Raw genomic sequence first — 14,258 nt, 5'->3', positions numbered from 1 at the left:
CTGTAATGCTATAGCCCATGATGGGCAGGTCTTTATTCCAGTTCTGCTGTCGAGATGCCCAATGCCCAAGGTCCATCATCAAGGACCGTAGAACGACGGACATCCCTCGCAGTCATCGTCGCGGTATAGGGATTGGCACGATGCATTGATTGGCTATAAAGGTCAGTAACAGATGATCAACGTAAGACGTTTGGAACTTACCGATTATCCCACCAGACCATATCCCCGCCAGACAGCCACTCCATGCTGAAGACATACTGCCCAAGTTAGCCCTGGAGATTGACAGAACATGGCTGACTTAGACTCACTTTTGACTGTGTGCAGTGTTCGATCAACTCCCAAATCAGACGTTGGCTCTCTTCGAGACCTTTGCCGACGATCCGTTTGGCATGCGCCGCTAGATACAATGTTTTTCGTCCGTCTGGTGCTGTTTGCACGAGACGGTGGTAGGCCGGTGGCTTGGCTGCGAGTTCATGAGGAAGAGGATTTCCGAACACAGCTGGTGAGGCGAGTTTTCGGGAATGCCAGAGACTGGATAAAATTAACTTTAGAGACAGGGACATCTCGCAATAGATGGCTTACTCGTGCTCAATAACGAGGTTCTCGATCTCGTCTTTTTTCGCTTGAGATAGGTCACTGTAGGCACAACGTGTATCCGCAAAATGGGTCCACGATCCGCCTTCGACCGGATTTCCATGAGAAAGTAGTATGGAATACTTGGACCGTTGTTGGTGATATGAGGAATCCTAGATTGGTCAGTACCCATGTGCCTTGCTCGCTGGGAACGATAGTGCTTACGGTGTGCCATAACGCATTACCCAGACTGTGATGATACCTGCGACTGTTCATCTTCACTAGCGAACCATCTAGCTCGATGCTACTCCCATTTAGAACGTGCCATGCCTTAGATTTTGAATTTTTGCGGAACACTCACTTGGCCACGTCGAATAGTAAGGGCTCTCCCAATCTGTCATTTTCTCGTCCGTAAAAGAACGGATTGACTTCTAACTTGTCACCTAATTGCTTCGAGAATGCAATGTGCCGACTATTGTCTAGCCCCGTGTTGCGGAAGATCAGTACTCCATACTTGTCTTGCAAAGCAATTAACTAGCATCTTGTCAGTGGTTTCTTGTAACCTTGGTAAAGTTAACTCACTTGCGCGACAACGTAAGCTGAGATAGGCTTGCCCCAATCAACGCCGGATACTTCTGCGCCAAAAGATGAATCTTCCGAATGGAGTATTGGGTGGATGAACAGTGAGCCTTCTTGGATCGTTTGTTGAGCACCTGTCCGAGAAGGACAGGTGTTATAGTAGACCAAAATATGCATGTGATCAGACATATCAGACATTAAATTGTAATGTGAGTTGTATAACCTCGAACTTCGCGAGGCAATCCTCGCTTTTGATATGGCTCCCGATCAACCCGCACGCGGCTTGAAGCCCGCGCGGGCCGACCCTGAAAATGCCGATGGGTGAGATACGGTTACTCAAATAGTTCAGCATTTTCTTCCTCTGAAACGAAAGGTTAATAATTTAATTTCCTTTCATATTTCCAGAATGACCTCTATCCTAATAACAGCCGGCCCATACCAATTCCGCGCGAGATTCGAATCCTCAGCTCCCAAAACGGTGGCCCTTTTCCGCACCCTACTCCCATACTGCCAAAAGCTCATCCATGTTCGTTGGAGCGGAGAGGGTATGTGGATCCCATTAGGAGAGACCGATTTCGGACTACCATTTGAGAACCATACGGCTCACCCTGCTGCGGGTCAGATCCTGCTGTATCCTGGTGGTATCTCCGAAACAGAGATTCTGTTCTGCTATGGAGGCGTTGCCTTTGCGAGCAAGATGGGACCACTGGTGGCAAATCATTTCTTGACTATAGTTGAAGGAACCGAGAACTTAAAGGCACTGGGTGAGCTGGTGCTTTGGAAGGGAGCACAAGATATCTCGTTTGAGTTAGATGATGCCGAGAGGTAAGTTTATTCTCACGAGTGTATAGGCTACAACTTTCTTTGAATACTAATTATAGATCGAAATTTTGATATAGACATGGCTCCTCGAAGCTATAATATCCATGGATCCTACTATCAATTATGAAGCATTCCGTCCATACTCAACTCCGGGAAATCAAGCGACTCTCCAAAAAGATTCCCTGCCCAGTCAACACCGGAATCATTCATCAAATCTAATAGAGACTGGAATGCCATATCATCAATCTCTTTTTCCTCAATATGCTGCTCGTCCTTTTCAGAGACTAGTACCAAGGCAACTGCATAGTGAACAATGGCTTGGAAGTCGTGGGCAAAATGAAATGTCGTGGCTGGACAAACACTATCGAATATGTCTATTGCAAGACGAAGGAGTCGAGCGAGCACTGACCAAGAAGAGGATGGAAGACGTGTCAAGGTTTTCTCTTTCTCTTGACTAGAACCTTGGCTACAAATCTGTAGGCTTTCTGTTTTCCATGTTGTCAGTAATTGAGAAGCTTATATCATCACTTCGAAGTATCTATATATCTCACCATCGATGATGCCCCGAATATAGCAAATACATAAGAATATGATAGCGAACGTATGTGAAATCCAGGTTGAGTCCACCGTGTAGTATAATCGACTCACAGACGAACGGTCCACATTGTATGCCCCACAGGGAAAGCTAGATTGTTTCTGCGAATCTAGTGAGAAGACAATATCTGCCTTGAAGGTCGATTGTGCTAATATTATCTGCACTGCTGCGGTCAAGCTAACTGAAAGCGCCTGTCGGAAATGTGATTCATTTGAATCTGTCGATCGTCGATGTACCCGCGGGGAAGAAAGTAGTGGTGCGAGTGATGCACAATTGAGGGAGAGTCGATACCACTACATCGCTGGTTAGATTATGTTGGACCCGGATGCGTGTAGATAGGGAACTGCATACCCGGGCTGAAGTAAATGGCAAATGGTTATGATATGACTCCGTTTTCTCTGGTGATTGTTAATAACTGTGAATATAAAAAGTCCCATAAACGCACGTAAACGAGAAAACCAAGATCTGCCAGCCGTCAGTAAGCAGGTCAAAATCGAAACTTCCAGAAATGTTCGCCTACTTCTCCCAATCATCTAAATCACTGTTCAACCGTTCCAAGCAACTCGGTTGCAATTGGCGGCCAGATTTATCCCCAGAACTAGACATAGCAAGGTGGACTATCCCGACAAGTTCCACAAGCCCCCTTACTCGAAGATCCGCAGGGGACTGCATCAACTCATGAGAGACAAACCTACACGCTACCTGAACCGATGGACCAGGATCAATTGATGCAGGTAGACCTGATGTTAGCATAAGGTTGAAGTTGCAAGTGAGCAAGTTGTACCACACTCGTAGCCTTTTCACATCCTCTATGGTTGGTACCTTGTTGGGATGTTTGAAAAGTGATGTGGCTGATTGTTCGAGGCCTAGTAAGACAGAGTATCGTTCTGCTAGTCCTAAAACAACCCAAGCACTGATCTCGTTGTATCGACTTTTGGCCTTAGGTTCGTGATATGTACTTTGGCGCTCATCATTCTCGTCTTCATCATCTTCTTTGCTGCATGGCATCCACTGGGCATAGAGAAGAAGCACACAGATAGAGTCTAATGTGACATCTGATGGAGTGGGCCGGAGCAGAAGTTTGGAGACTGCTTTGTCGAGTAATTTTGTGAGATCATGAAATCGAGGATGACCGACAATAGAACCATCACTGGACATGATTATTATTAGCCTGGCTTCTGGATCTAGCAATTCTCACTCTCTACCCTTGATCACCCATATCCCAAAACCGAGTACCAACTGAGCATATGGCCAGAATGAGTGTTGGGCTTGTTTGAAGATATTCCTGCCATGTATCCCGAATGCCTTCATCTAATACAGGCGCCGAGGCATGGCAATGCTGAAAAAATCTACTGCATATTAGTAGGTGGCATTTTTCCCGAACGGAGTTGTACAATACATTTTAACTGCTCGCTCGACCTCTTCGACTGTAAGGAGTCCCTGATATGTAGGGTCGTATATGCTCTTGTATCTCTGGGCTCTTAAAGTTGATGCATGAACTCTTTCTTCGGCAAGCAATCTTAACGATCGCAATGTTGCAATAGGAGGACCCAGATGGATTCCGTCTATATTTGACTCAGGAGAATCATATATGTCGCTTTGACTCCTCGAAAGAGCTTCCTGGCGTTCAGGCTGGATATCTCTGGGTCTTTCCTTTGTATTGACGTTGAATGAACACTTCTGATTTTCTAACTCAAATATTCGTGTTTCATGTTGGTTGAGTCTGCTTCAGGCTTTAGCATCTGCTCTTGACTGAGTGGCAACTTTGAGTCTAACCGATTTTGAAGTTCAATTACCAGTTGTACAAGACCTGACGGACTTTGAGTCAGATCCAATGTTGGAGCTCTATCTGTCTCAAATGAACAAGTGATGTTTAGCCTTTGACATCGCTTGCATGGTAATTGTAGATTGTATTCTTCGGATGATGGCAAACATCGCTGTTTCCGCGCGCGGCACTAAATGGATGTGTTAAACATCTAATCGCCTTTTGTTAAATTTGCAGCACTCACTTGTAGACAAGCTCGGGCAATCCGACGCGTCTTGGCGGGCCGCTCATCATCTGTACTATGATTGTCTGGCCAGTTGGCATTGAAGGACATGTTTACCCTATGCTACCGGGACTAAGACAAGACACAAGACACGTCTTAAAGAGTCAGACTAAAGGAAAAGGCCTGGGGATACTGGTTGCTCGTTATCAGTGATAACATCCCGGACGCTGATTTGCTACCGATACCCGGGTGTTCCAACCTTGGAAGGTTTAACTAGTGGAACTTCCATCAAAGTCTAATTTAGTAGTTGGAGAAATACAAGTGGTGTCATAGCTCACCGATAATAATGGACAGTCTCTAGACAGAAGTCTTGAAGCGAGTATATTGTATTTCCACATAAGATCGTTTCTCGCAACATCTATAGACCCAGACAGCTTTATTCATAGAGCCAATCAGCTACTGTGCGAGTATCGCGAGCAGTTCTAGGGGATACCGGCCCCAATTGACTCGGACCACGTTTTACATACTCTCCATCTCGCACCTTGCCGGTTATCTTACCATTTGACCACATGACCTTACCACGGAGAATTGTATATCGTGGCCAGTTTTCGAACCTCATCCCTTCGTACGGAGTGTCTTTGAAGGTATAATGTTAGCTTTCCGCGCTTGAAAAATACATACTGGATCGTGGCACTTACAGTCGACGTTGTGATGTAGCATTGAATTAGTGAGATTGAACGGGGAAAACGTCTTCTCCGGGTGCCACTAGAATTGTAACATGTCAATATCATGGAGCAGCGGTTTCGATATTGGCATTCATGTCTTACTATCACGAAGTCGGCATCTGATCCGGGCATCAATGCCCCCTTCTTAGGATACAGGCCGTACTATAGGTATGTCAGCATTAGTTCAAGGAGACAAAAGGCGCAGGTATCTGATTACCAACTTGGCTGGGTTTGTCGATGTCAACTCAACAAATCGCTGCGGTGTAATGCGACCACTAGCCAATGCCCCCGTATAGAGTAACGGCAGGCGTGTCTCAACTCCTGGTATTCCATTGGGAATAAAGCGGAATGTCCCTCCTTTCCGTTTCAATAAATCTTGTAGCTCATCTCCACTACATGACCTCTCCCCCTCCATACTTGCTTCGTGTTCTAACACACCGGATGGTTTTCCATGAGGGTTGTCGTAGCGGAAAGGGCAATGATCAGATGAGTAAATCGTAAATGTCCCGTTTGACAGACCGCTTTTTAGATGTCAGCTAAAGATACCCCGTATTGAATGCACCCAATCTTACACAAAGAGCTCTTCATGGTCAGCTGCAGTGGGTGGTGGAGGTGGCGAGCAAATCATCTTGCTGTTTTCGAAACATGTTGGTGAGTGAAACCGCTTCTATAATTAAAATTAGAGATTGTCTACTTGCTTTATGTTGGGGCAATTTACCAAATCATCCCAGGTGAGGTGGAAGTATTGAGGACATGTCTCTGCATAGACTGACAGCCCCATAGTCTGGGCACGACGCACATTGGCAGCACCAAGCTACCTGATTTAGCACAAGACCCTTTCCTTATGAGAACTGAACGTACCACTGAGCCAACATGAACAAACAAAATCGGATTCTGGATGAGCTGTGCTAAGGCAATCGCTCTATTGGTGGCTTCTCCCTCAACAAGCGGAGGACGCGACAAGGCGTGATAATAAGGAGCTGGTATAGGTTAGCAAACAAGAAATGAAATTAAAACAAGTATATGTGTACTTACCAACCATCCCCTTACTCTCCAATTTCTCTGTGTCTGAGTCAGCTTTAAACATTCCATATCCCTCGGCAATGAATTTACCTGTCAACCATTCTATCATATCCCCATTCTCGGCATGAATCATCTAATGCAATATTAACCACCCACTGTAGATATCATGTTGGCAGAGAGCAACTCACTGTGGTGATAGAATTCTTCCTTGCGGCAAACATAACATCCAACATTTGCGAGTCAGTCAAACGCTGCGTCGCATACGTTAAGAATAACTTGCAGCTACTGATCCCCCAGTCTTTGATCAACACCGGTAGCTCGTTCTCAAGAATATCCGCATCATTGCGAACAATAATGATGTGGAATCCGTAGTCCACATAACTGCCCGTCTCCTCAGCACGGGCGTTATACCTTTCAGCCACCTTCAAGAGGCTCCGGTCTTCTTCCGCTCTGGTTTGAGTAGCAAAGGTGATAATAGTAGTGGTCCCACCGGCAACAGCACTTCTTGACCCGGTCTCAAAGTTATCGGAGCATTCGCCGCCGAGGCCATGTGGTCCTGCGAGAGTTAGATTCAATGCTGATCAAAAACATATGATTTAGCTACCAGTTTTCAGGTCTTGACATAAATGGACGTGTGCATCGACACCCCCAGGCATTACATATGCACCTCTGTATTCGACGTGTTAATTATGTACTTGGTTCTTTGGATTCGGGGAGCACGTACTCAGCATCTATGATCTTAGTATCTGCCAGCTCTTCATCTGTGAATGAATTCGCAAGACATTGGATTTTTCCATCTTTGACTCCGATACAACATTTGCTTTAATTCGTTAGCAACCATAGATCTGTCTACCGAATCATTAGAGGCCCGGTACCTGATGTCGCTGGCAGTCACAACTGTCGCATTAATCACAATCAAATCAAATTTAGGCGCCATATTCTCGATAGAATTGTCAGTATCACAGTATCAAATTGAGAGAGGGTGTCGAACTAGGGTAATGGGATAGAGCGGGACGCACGGCTCTCGAGCCGACAGCCATCGGCCGATGCCGCTTATCTGTCCGATGACAGGAACAATGCGTTTTTTGAGATACAGGATTGTCTATCGCTCTCAAGTTGATTGCGGGCGATAACGTGTTACTGAATTCCCGCCATCGCCCCACACCAAAGGCGCGTTATAGGTGTATAGTACAGAAAGTCGGTTAGGACAAGTTTTTATTTATGTTAGGCCTTATAATTTCGCGGGAGCAACCCTTACGAGGTCTACTACAATTAACGGCGAGAGAGAGAGCGAGAGAGAGAGAGAGAGAGAGAGAGAGAGAGAGAGAGAATAATAAGTAATTCAAATTATCGTATACATATCAATAAAATGAGGTTATGAATTGTTAATCACACATGGCTAGTCAGCGCAAGACAATTATCACCTAGATCCTATCGGAAATCTTCTGCCACAGATTCTGAGCGCTCGCCTAGACGGTCAACGGTTAATTAGATGAAACGCTTGAGGTAATATGGGACTAACCTTCTCGGTAACCTCAATTGAAGAGCCGGTGACAAAGTCCATGCTGGCATAATCGACCATCTTTGACTTGTTCCAGAATTTGTATCCGAAGAAGAGCACAGCAAAGAACGGAATTGGAAAGTACGTCGTAACAAAAGTGGAAGCATCAAAGGTAGGCACTGTAAAGGAGATCAGTAAAGGGAACGAGGCGCTTCATCTCTTGCGAACTCACTGAAGGAACCAAACCCGCCGAAAATGATGACCATTATGCAAATTGAGATTCCATCTGAAAAGCCGCACAAATTAGTATCTCGCATGAACTGGAATGTTGTAAAACGAACAGTACGATAGATATGGTTGAAGAGGTGCTATATATGGGAGTGTCTTTCGATCGATGCCCTGCACCTTGAGACCTTTGTTCCAACGGATGCTGGTCCACAAGATTCCTGTCCAGGAGATCATACCACACATCGCAGTCATGTTCGAGACTTTATCGGCATTAGCTTCATAATCTAGCACAAATTTCCTCAAGATATCCCACTCACAATAGCCGAACACTTTGCCCGCTTCTCCATGGGCAGCGGCCATAAATGACAGGAAAGAGAAAGCACCACAGAACAAAAAGCAAACCCAAGGGAAGCCGTCTGCCCGAGTCTTGAGAAAGATCTTAGGGGCATGTCCACGGGTTGCCAGTCCGTACAGGGTTCTCGATGAGACAAAAAGATCGGCTGTACCGGCAGACCATGCGCTGGTGAGGAGGGCTGCATTGATAATGGAAGGGAGGACCGAGATCCCGGAGTTCTGTTTGTATGTGTTAGCTTTTTGGCCCTAAGACAATATTTGCGTGGTAAATTACTTGGATGGCGATAACAAAGGGACTCTTGGCTGCAGTTGAAGAAAGACTGAGAGAGGGATCGGAGGGAGACACGAGGAGTCCGATCTGTGATTGTAAGTGCACTGCTAGTCACCATCGACATTTGGACACTTACCAAGAAGGCACTACAGATATAAACTGTATTGAAGGGAAGGGAAGTTAGTATATTGACGTCTTAGAAAGGAATTACCTCAACTAACATAGTACAAGCCTAATCCAGACACTCTTAATGGCGTGCGGGACATTCCTTCGTGGCTGTAATAGGTTGTAAGTGAAGTGAACTCGCGCTTAGTTTAACAAAATCTTACATTTGAAGTCTCAGCAGCTGCAATTGCTGTAATTTCAGACCCAATAAATGCAAACGCAGCATTGATCAAAACTATAAACCGATGAGCTATTCGGCACGAGCCGACAGGTTGAGTCTGGTCTCACCGCTGAAGAATCCGAGAAAACGCCCCTTCGAACCGGCTGTATTGAATATTAGATGCCGGTAAACATTGTGGCACTGAATTAATCGGCTTACCAATGCCTTCATATTGTATGAATCCACCAGTTTCGTGCCAAAATTTGAATCCGATTGCCTCGTGGTTAGGACCGCCACCAGCACTAATAATAACACCGGTGATAATAAGGCCAATAATAGTCACAACCTATCCCAGTCAGTATCTCCGCAGTTCTGAGACTGCACGCTTCCGATCTTACTTTGATTGAACAGAACCAGAATTCCATTTCACCAAAGACTCGCGTACCCGCATAGTTGATAGCAAACTAGACAGTTATCAGTATTACTTGTAGTCCAATTCTTTGGACAAATCCATACCACAACTATAAGCATCAGACCAACCCACATGGCATTATTACAGATGCCAGTGGAGCATGTAGAATCTGCCTGCCCTGCCGGAGTCCAAAATGTAACCAGAACAGCCGCCGCGGAAATTTCAGCCGGTAAAACAACTATAGAAGTTAGATATTTCCTAATTTCCCGGGATAAGCAAGAATAGTCACACCAATATAACTGAAGAATTTGTAAGCCCAGGATCTCCTAGATCAGAATACAATCTCACTTACTTGTACCAGAACAGAATACCCATAGCAAATCCAAGCTCGGGCGAGTTGAACCGGCCAGCCAAAGCAAATTGGCCGCCAGGAATGGGGAATTGCGATACCATCTCACCGAGAGCAACCTGTAGATGGCTGTTAGCCCCTTTCGACGATATGAAGGAGTCGGCAGTTGCCTTACCATTACCGAATATAGCAATGAAGCCATAATACAGTATCCAATAAGAAGGCCAGCTGGTCCACCATTCTTAAGATCGCTCGCTGTACCTAGAAAGAGACCAGTACCCTAAAAATTTATCAGCACGAAAATAAAGTCATAGTAGGATGGATGACTGACGATAACACCTCCTATGGCAATCATTTGTCTAGATCAAATTGTGAGTCCCCTCGTATCAAGACCCGAGTATGCTGGGACTTACAGATGCCGTGGCTATATTCATTGTTAGTTCACTCCAGTAGTCATTAAAAGAGTGTGGCTCGACATACCCTAAGATGTCGTTGGAGGCCATGATTGCTACCTGTGTCTTGGACAGTTCCCATGCCGACAGGAATCTCGTTGGCGTCATAAGCCAGCTCTTTGGTTTTCTGAGATCTAGGTTACTATCGAATATCCATCTTACTGTCCAAGGAGACATATCTTACCTCGTCCTGCATATTGTTCAATGTAGCTGGTCGAGGAATGAATCTTAGCCTTCGTCAAAAGGAAGGAGACCAATAATCATATATAATTGTCAACCCATCCACAAAAACGCCCCATGAAGCCTAAACTAACTCATTATCTCTGCGATAAGGCTTCTCTTCCAACCGTAGAACGGTTGACCACAATGCGGGTCGAGCGGAGACTTGCCGCGTCTATCTTATCAGCGGGTTATAGACCGATGCTCCCGACACTCACACCCCTCATATGTATGAAGAGGTCGAACATTAAACATTGAAGAACCTGAAAATCTGGAATCTGACTTTGTGGCTACTATTCAACTGCCTGTAGTGATCTTACAATGGCATATACTACACGGCCACTCCGGCCAGGAGTATACGTGCCACTACCAACTTTCTTTGATGACAACCAAGAGATTGACTATGACAGCTACCGGAGACATCTGCTAGGTATGACAGGGCTCATCTTTAGAAATTTTATCAGTCATATGAAACTAACCTGGCATTGATCACAGCTATGGTCACCCGCGGCATGGGTAAGTTGATTTAACGCATAGTATGAAACCACACACTAATGCGACCACTCGTTCAGTACCAGTATGTGCAGGATCGTTAGGGGAAGCTGTTCATCTGGTGACTTTCGTTCCTTCTATTATGCTTTTATGATAGTACTAAACCTTCTTAGAATTTCGACGAGCGCATATCTCTTATCCGCTTTATCAGGGCAACTTTGGATGGCGAAGGGCTGCAATCTACACCAATAATCGCTGGTGTAGGAGGACTCAGTACCAGGGAAACTATTAGCTTGTCTAAAGCTGCAGCAGATGCTGGGGCGTAAGTTAGCAATGAATCCCTCTGGCTGATTAGACTCCTAACGATAACAGAGATGCCGGAATGGTTATTTTACCTGCCTATTACGCTGCAAGTCTGAGCACGGACATGGACCAAGTTATTCAATATTATGTTGATATTTGCGAAGCATCGCCAGTATGAATTGTCCATACCGCACTATATGTATTATTGCTCATGAAGTGACAGATTCCTCTATTGCTATACAACTTCCCTTCCAACGCTGGCGGCCAGGATATGTCTTCAGAAGTCATCAGTGCAGTTACGAAGAAAGCAGCTAACTTATGTGGAGTGAAGTTGACGTGAGTTATAACCTTCTCGGCAACTCTTGCCATTTGGACAGCGCTAATAAGAGCAGATGCGGCGGGAGTATGGGGAAGCTGATCCGTCTTCAGGCCCTGATCTCCGAAGATACCACCATAAATGAGATACGGAAATTTCCATTTCTCTTGCTGGACGGCCTTATTGCGGATCTGACCCCCTGGATGCAATGTGGTGGTCATGGCACTGTTAGCGGTATTCCTAATTTTGTGCCGGTGGCTTCTATGAGGCTCTGGTCACTACTGAATTTGCCATCAGCAACGGAGGCCGAACGCAAGGAAGCAAAAAAGATCCAAGGAATTCTTGCTCGGGCTGATGCTGCTGCGGTCCCAGGTGGTATACGGGCGATGAGTTAGTATCTCCCTAAAGGATTTTAATGGGTGCTAGACTAACTATACACAGAGTATGCATTAAACAAGCTGCATGGGTATGGAATTGCTCCGCGAAAGCCATTGCTTCCGTTGGGGGAAGCCGAAGGGGAGAAATTCATGAAGGTTTTGGATGAGGCAATGCGACTTGAGCGTGAACTAACAGAGGTAGCGTCAACCCCAGCATAGTAGTTTATTGCCGCAATATCAAAACAAGTTTCCCCTTATACTTTCATCTCAGGAATGTGCTGGTATTTACTAACCAAAAAGCGGTAAGATGTGAGTACAGAAACAGAAGGGGAAACTGGTAGAGGAAATCAAGTAGGTGGTTGAGTCACCAAATTTGTAAATCAAGTCTATACGTACATGGAATAATTAGGGTATTGCACACAAAAGGAAATGGCAGTAAGTCGTAGAATCAGTATATTTAGTTCAACAGGAACCGCGTAGGTGTCTCTTGGGGTTGGAGCTCCAACGAGACAGAGGTTTTTCGTTTTTTGGGGGAGAAGACGTGATTCTTCAATCCTTTATTAAAATTCGTAATACACACCACGGAGTTGACGATCGTGAGAACCATTAAAAGTGCTGACACTGCTGCAAATAATGTCAGGGACACCCGGAAAGAGCTGAAATCAGCGCTATCCGCGTCGCTGTGAATTCGAATGAGGATAAGGACAAGGAATGCAGTTATAAGAAGCATAAAGAACTAAATGACTGGTTAGTTTAAAGGTCGGATATTGCTTCGCACTCGATAATGCTCACTATCATAAGTATGAGAGATTTCATTTTCTCGCGCTTGCAAAATTGAGCTGAGAGGACTAAGGTCATTATCGTGACTGGGATCACAGAGGCATTGATAATAAAATCGAAGTCTCGGGCTTGAAAGACGACAAGGAGGATTTGGAGTTGACTTCCGAATACGAAGAAGAAATCGAATTTGAGGAGAGCGATATACACCTAGAAAGAATTAGGTCAGTCATGGAACAAAGAATATTACCAGCATTGTCGCAACAAACCTGATATACAAAATATCGCCGCTTCATCTGCAAGTCTGCACTGATATTCTTGTATATAGACCATGAAAACTCCCCGCGCAACTTCCACGTAAAAAAGCTCATGCACAGAGTCCCGATACCCAAAAACACCGGGACAAGAATGAGTTCTATCTTATATAAGTCCTGCAGACGGTTGCTGAGGTCTTGATCGGTCAAGGTACCGATAGTATCCTTGATCTCCCGCATCTGGAGGATGCCAAATGCGAACAGGCCCTGATTACAGATGCAGAGTCCGACCAGCTGGATTGTGTTCCTCCGACGCAGTGCATCATATGACAGAGCCAGTTCGTATAACAGCGCGAAAATGTATAGGCCTAGGAATGACTGAAGGCGCATTCGTCCGTTTGTTTTGCTGTTGTCGTCGAGGTCGTCCCACAAGCTCATCAATATCCAGCTAATTTCCCCATAAGCTCCAAATCCGAGAAGGCACTGGTATTCGAGGTCGGGCCCCTACCTTTCAATTGCCACTGTGAGAACGGTCTCGATGATGACTGTTGTTGCAAATAATCGCGTCCATAATGTGTTGGGGACGTATAATAGAGGTCGGCTGTGGTTCGGGGCCTTGTGATGGTGTTGTTCGCTCATGACCGGACTGAGTGGCACAGAATATGTGCAGGTTTCTGATTCCTTCTTGGAATTTTTGTAAGCATCGTCGGATTTGTGTTGGAAAGTTTGAAAAGGTTTAGATGTCATATCAAAAAGGTGAATGTGGAGGTTGTGGAGGTGAAGTAAAGTGGACTGTTTAGACTAGTTGCCTTTTTAGGAGTTTTTGTATATTAAAAACATCAGCCGAATACGACTGCCTTCACAGTGGAGCCCACCAGGGCGACCACGTAAGGCCATTTTAGATCAAGCCAAGGTCGATCTAGTGGCGCTCTAGTTGCAATTGACTTCTACTAGGCCAAATAAAACAGACAGGTTAGTGTAAATTACAAGAATAGCCGGCCATTTGCGCGCCCTTGCTATATGCTTTTCGTCTTTTGGTCTTCTCGATTATAATTTTCTTAACGTGTCCCTCCCCTATTAGAATTAACCACAAAATATATAATGTAGTGAAAAAGAAAGTGTATAAACATGTCATTAGGGGAAATACGCGTACCTAGACTGTAGATCCTGTGAGAGTACCTATGTTGTACTTGGTATTCCGTCGGAGTGCCAAGTGTAGAATTACATTGTAATGTGATTATTCGTACGGAGTACACTCTACCTGAAACCCAAGGTAAGGTATACAATTCTACGCTAGAACCTTTAGACATGGGGTCCAATTTC

At 45.2% G+C, this 14,258-nt stretch overlaps 7 protein-coding genes across 7 annotated transcripts; 2 read left to right on the top strand and 5 right to left on the bottom strand.

The window, feature by feature from the left end:
• Positions 1-32: 32 nt before the first annotated feature.
• N7537_011692 (TauD/TfdA dioxygenase family protein) lies at positions 33-1,341 on the bottom strand (the record flags this gene model as incomplete). Its single annotated transcript, XM_056902746.1, has 7 exons — positions 33-153; positions 202-257; positions 309-531; positions 583-746; positions 799-877; positions 935-1,107; positions 1,156-1,341. 7 exons carry the CDS (start codon positions 1,339-1,341, stop codon positions 33-35), a joined length of 1,002 nt encoding a protein of 333 aa, XP_056748033.1.
• A 217-nt stretch (positions 1,342-1,558) lies between these two features.
• On the top strand, positions 1,559-1,981 carry N7537_011691 (uncharacterized protein; the record flags this gene model as incomplete). The annotated part of the gene is made up of 1 exon (XM_056902745.1): positions 1,559-1,981. The coding sequence occupies one exon, from the start codon at positions 1,559-1,561 to the stop codon at positions 1,979-1,981; it is 423 nt and encodes a 140-aa protein (XP_056748032.1).
• Positions 1,982-3,085: 1,104 nt separating this feature from the next.
• N7537_011690 (fungal specific transcription factor domain-containing protein) lies at positions 3,086-3,727 on the bottom strand (the record flags this gene model as incomplete). Its single annotated transcript, XM_056902744.1, has 1 exon — positions 3,086-3,727. One exon carries the CDS (start codon positions 3,725-3,727, stop codon positions 3,086-3,088), a length of 642 nt encoding a protein of 213 aa, XP_056748031.1.
• Positions 3,728-4,993: 1,266 nt separating this feature from the next.
• On the bottom strand, positions 4,994-7,242 carry N7537_011689 (uncharacterized protein; the record flags this gene model as incomplete). The annotated part of the gene is made up of 12 exons (XM_056902743.1): positions 4,994-5,193; positions 5,256-5,322; positions 5,385-5,444; positions 5,500-5,803; positions 5,855-5,949; positions 6,001-6,096; positions 6,144-6,262; positions 6,318-6,438; positions 6,494-6,861; positions 6,910-6,974; positions 7,030-7,125; positions 7,181-7,242. 12 exons carry the CDS (start codon positions 7,240-7,242, stop codon positions 4,994-4,996), a joined length of 1,653 nt encoding a protein of 550 aa, XP_056748030.1.
• A 487-nt stretch (positions 7,243-7,729) lies between these two features.
• N7537_011688 (uncharacterized protein) lies at positions 7,730-10,393 on the bottom strand (the record flags this gene model as incomplete). Its single annotated transcript, XM_056902742.1, has 20 exons — positions 7,730-7,774; positions 7,828-7,985; positions 8,039-8,092; positions 8,148-8,294; positions 8,352-8,607; positions 8,663-8,746; positions 8,796-8,818; positions 8,881-8,935; positions 8,989-9,059; positions 9,113-9,148; positions 9,204-9,330; positions 9,383-9,448; positions 9,501-9,634; positions 9,688-9,695; positions 9,749-9,864; positions 9,921-10,025; positions 10,077-10,104; positions 10,159-10,169; positions 10,226-10,324; positions 10,382-10,393. 20 exons carry the CDS (start codon positions 10,391-10,393, stop codon positions 7,730-7,732), a joined length of 1,635 nt encoding a protein of 544 aa, XP_056748029.1.
• A 344-nt stretch (positions 10,394-10,737) lies between these two features.
• Positions 10,738-12,123, top strand: N7537_011687 (dihydrodipicolinate synthase family protein; the record flags this gene model as incomplete). The annotated part of the gene is made up of 8 exons (XM_056902741.1): positions 10,738-10,846; positions 10,912-10,932; positions 10,989-11,029; positions 11,082-11,230; positions 11,281-11,383; positions 11,435-11,547; positions 11,604-11,917; positions 11,969-12,123. The coding sequence occupies 8 exons, from the start codon at positions 10,738-10,740 to the stop codon at positions 12,121-12,123; spliced, it is 1,005 nt and encodes a 334-aa protein (XP_056748028.1).
• A 238-nt stretch (positions 12,124-12,361) lies between these two features.
• N7537_011686 (uncharacterized protein) lies at positions 12,362-13,682 on the bottom strand (the record flags this gene model as incomplete). Its single annotated transcript, XM_056902740.1, has 4 exons — positions 12,362-12,640; positions 12,697-12,891; positions 12,951-13,383; positions 13,444-13,682. The coding sequence occupies 4 exons, from the start codon at positions 13,680-13,682 to the stop codon at positions 12,362-12,364; spliced, it is 1,146 nt and encodes a 381-aa protein (XP_056748027.1).
• Between the last annotated feature and the right edge of the window lie 576 nt (positions 13,683-14,258).

The sequence above is a fragment of the Penicillium hordei genome, assembly GCF_028827395.1.
Source record: "Penicillium hordei strain IBT 12815 chromosome Unknown utg000006l_segment0_segment0, whole genome shotgun sequence".
NCBI classification, from domain to species: domain Eukaryota; kingdom Fungi; phylum Ascomycota; class Eurotiomycetes; order Eurotiales; family Aspergillaceae; genus Penicillium; species Penicillium hordei.
Note: the sequence above shows the minus strand (reverse complement) of the source record. Positions and strands in the feature narration are given on the sequence as shown.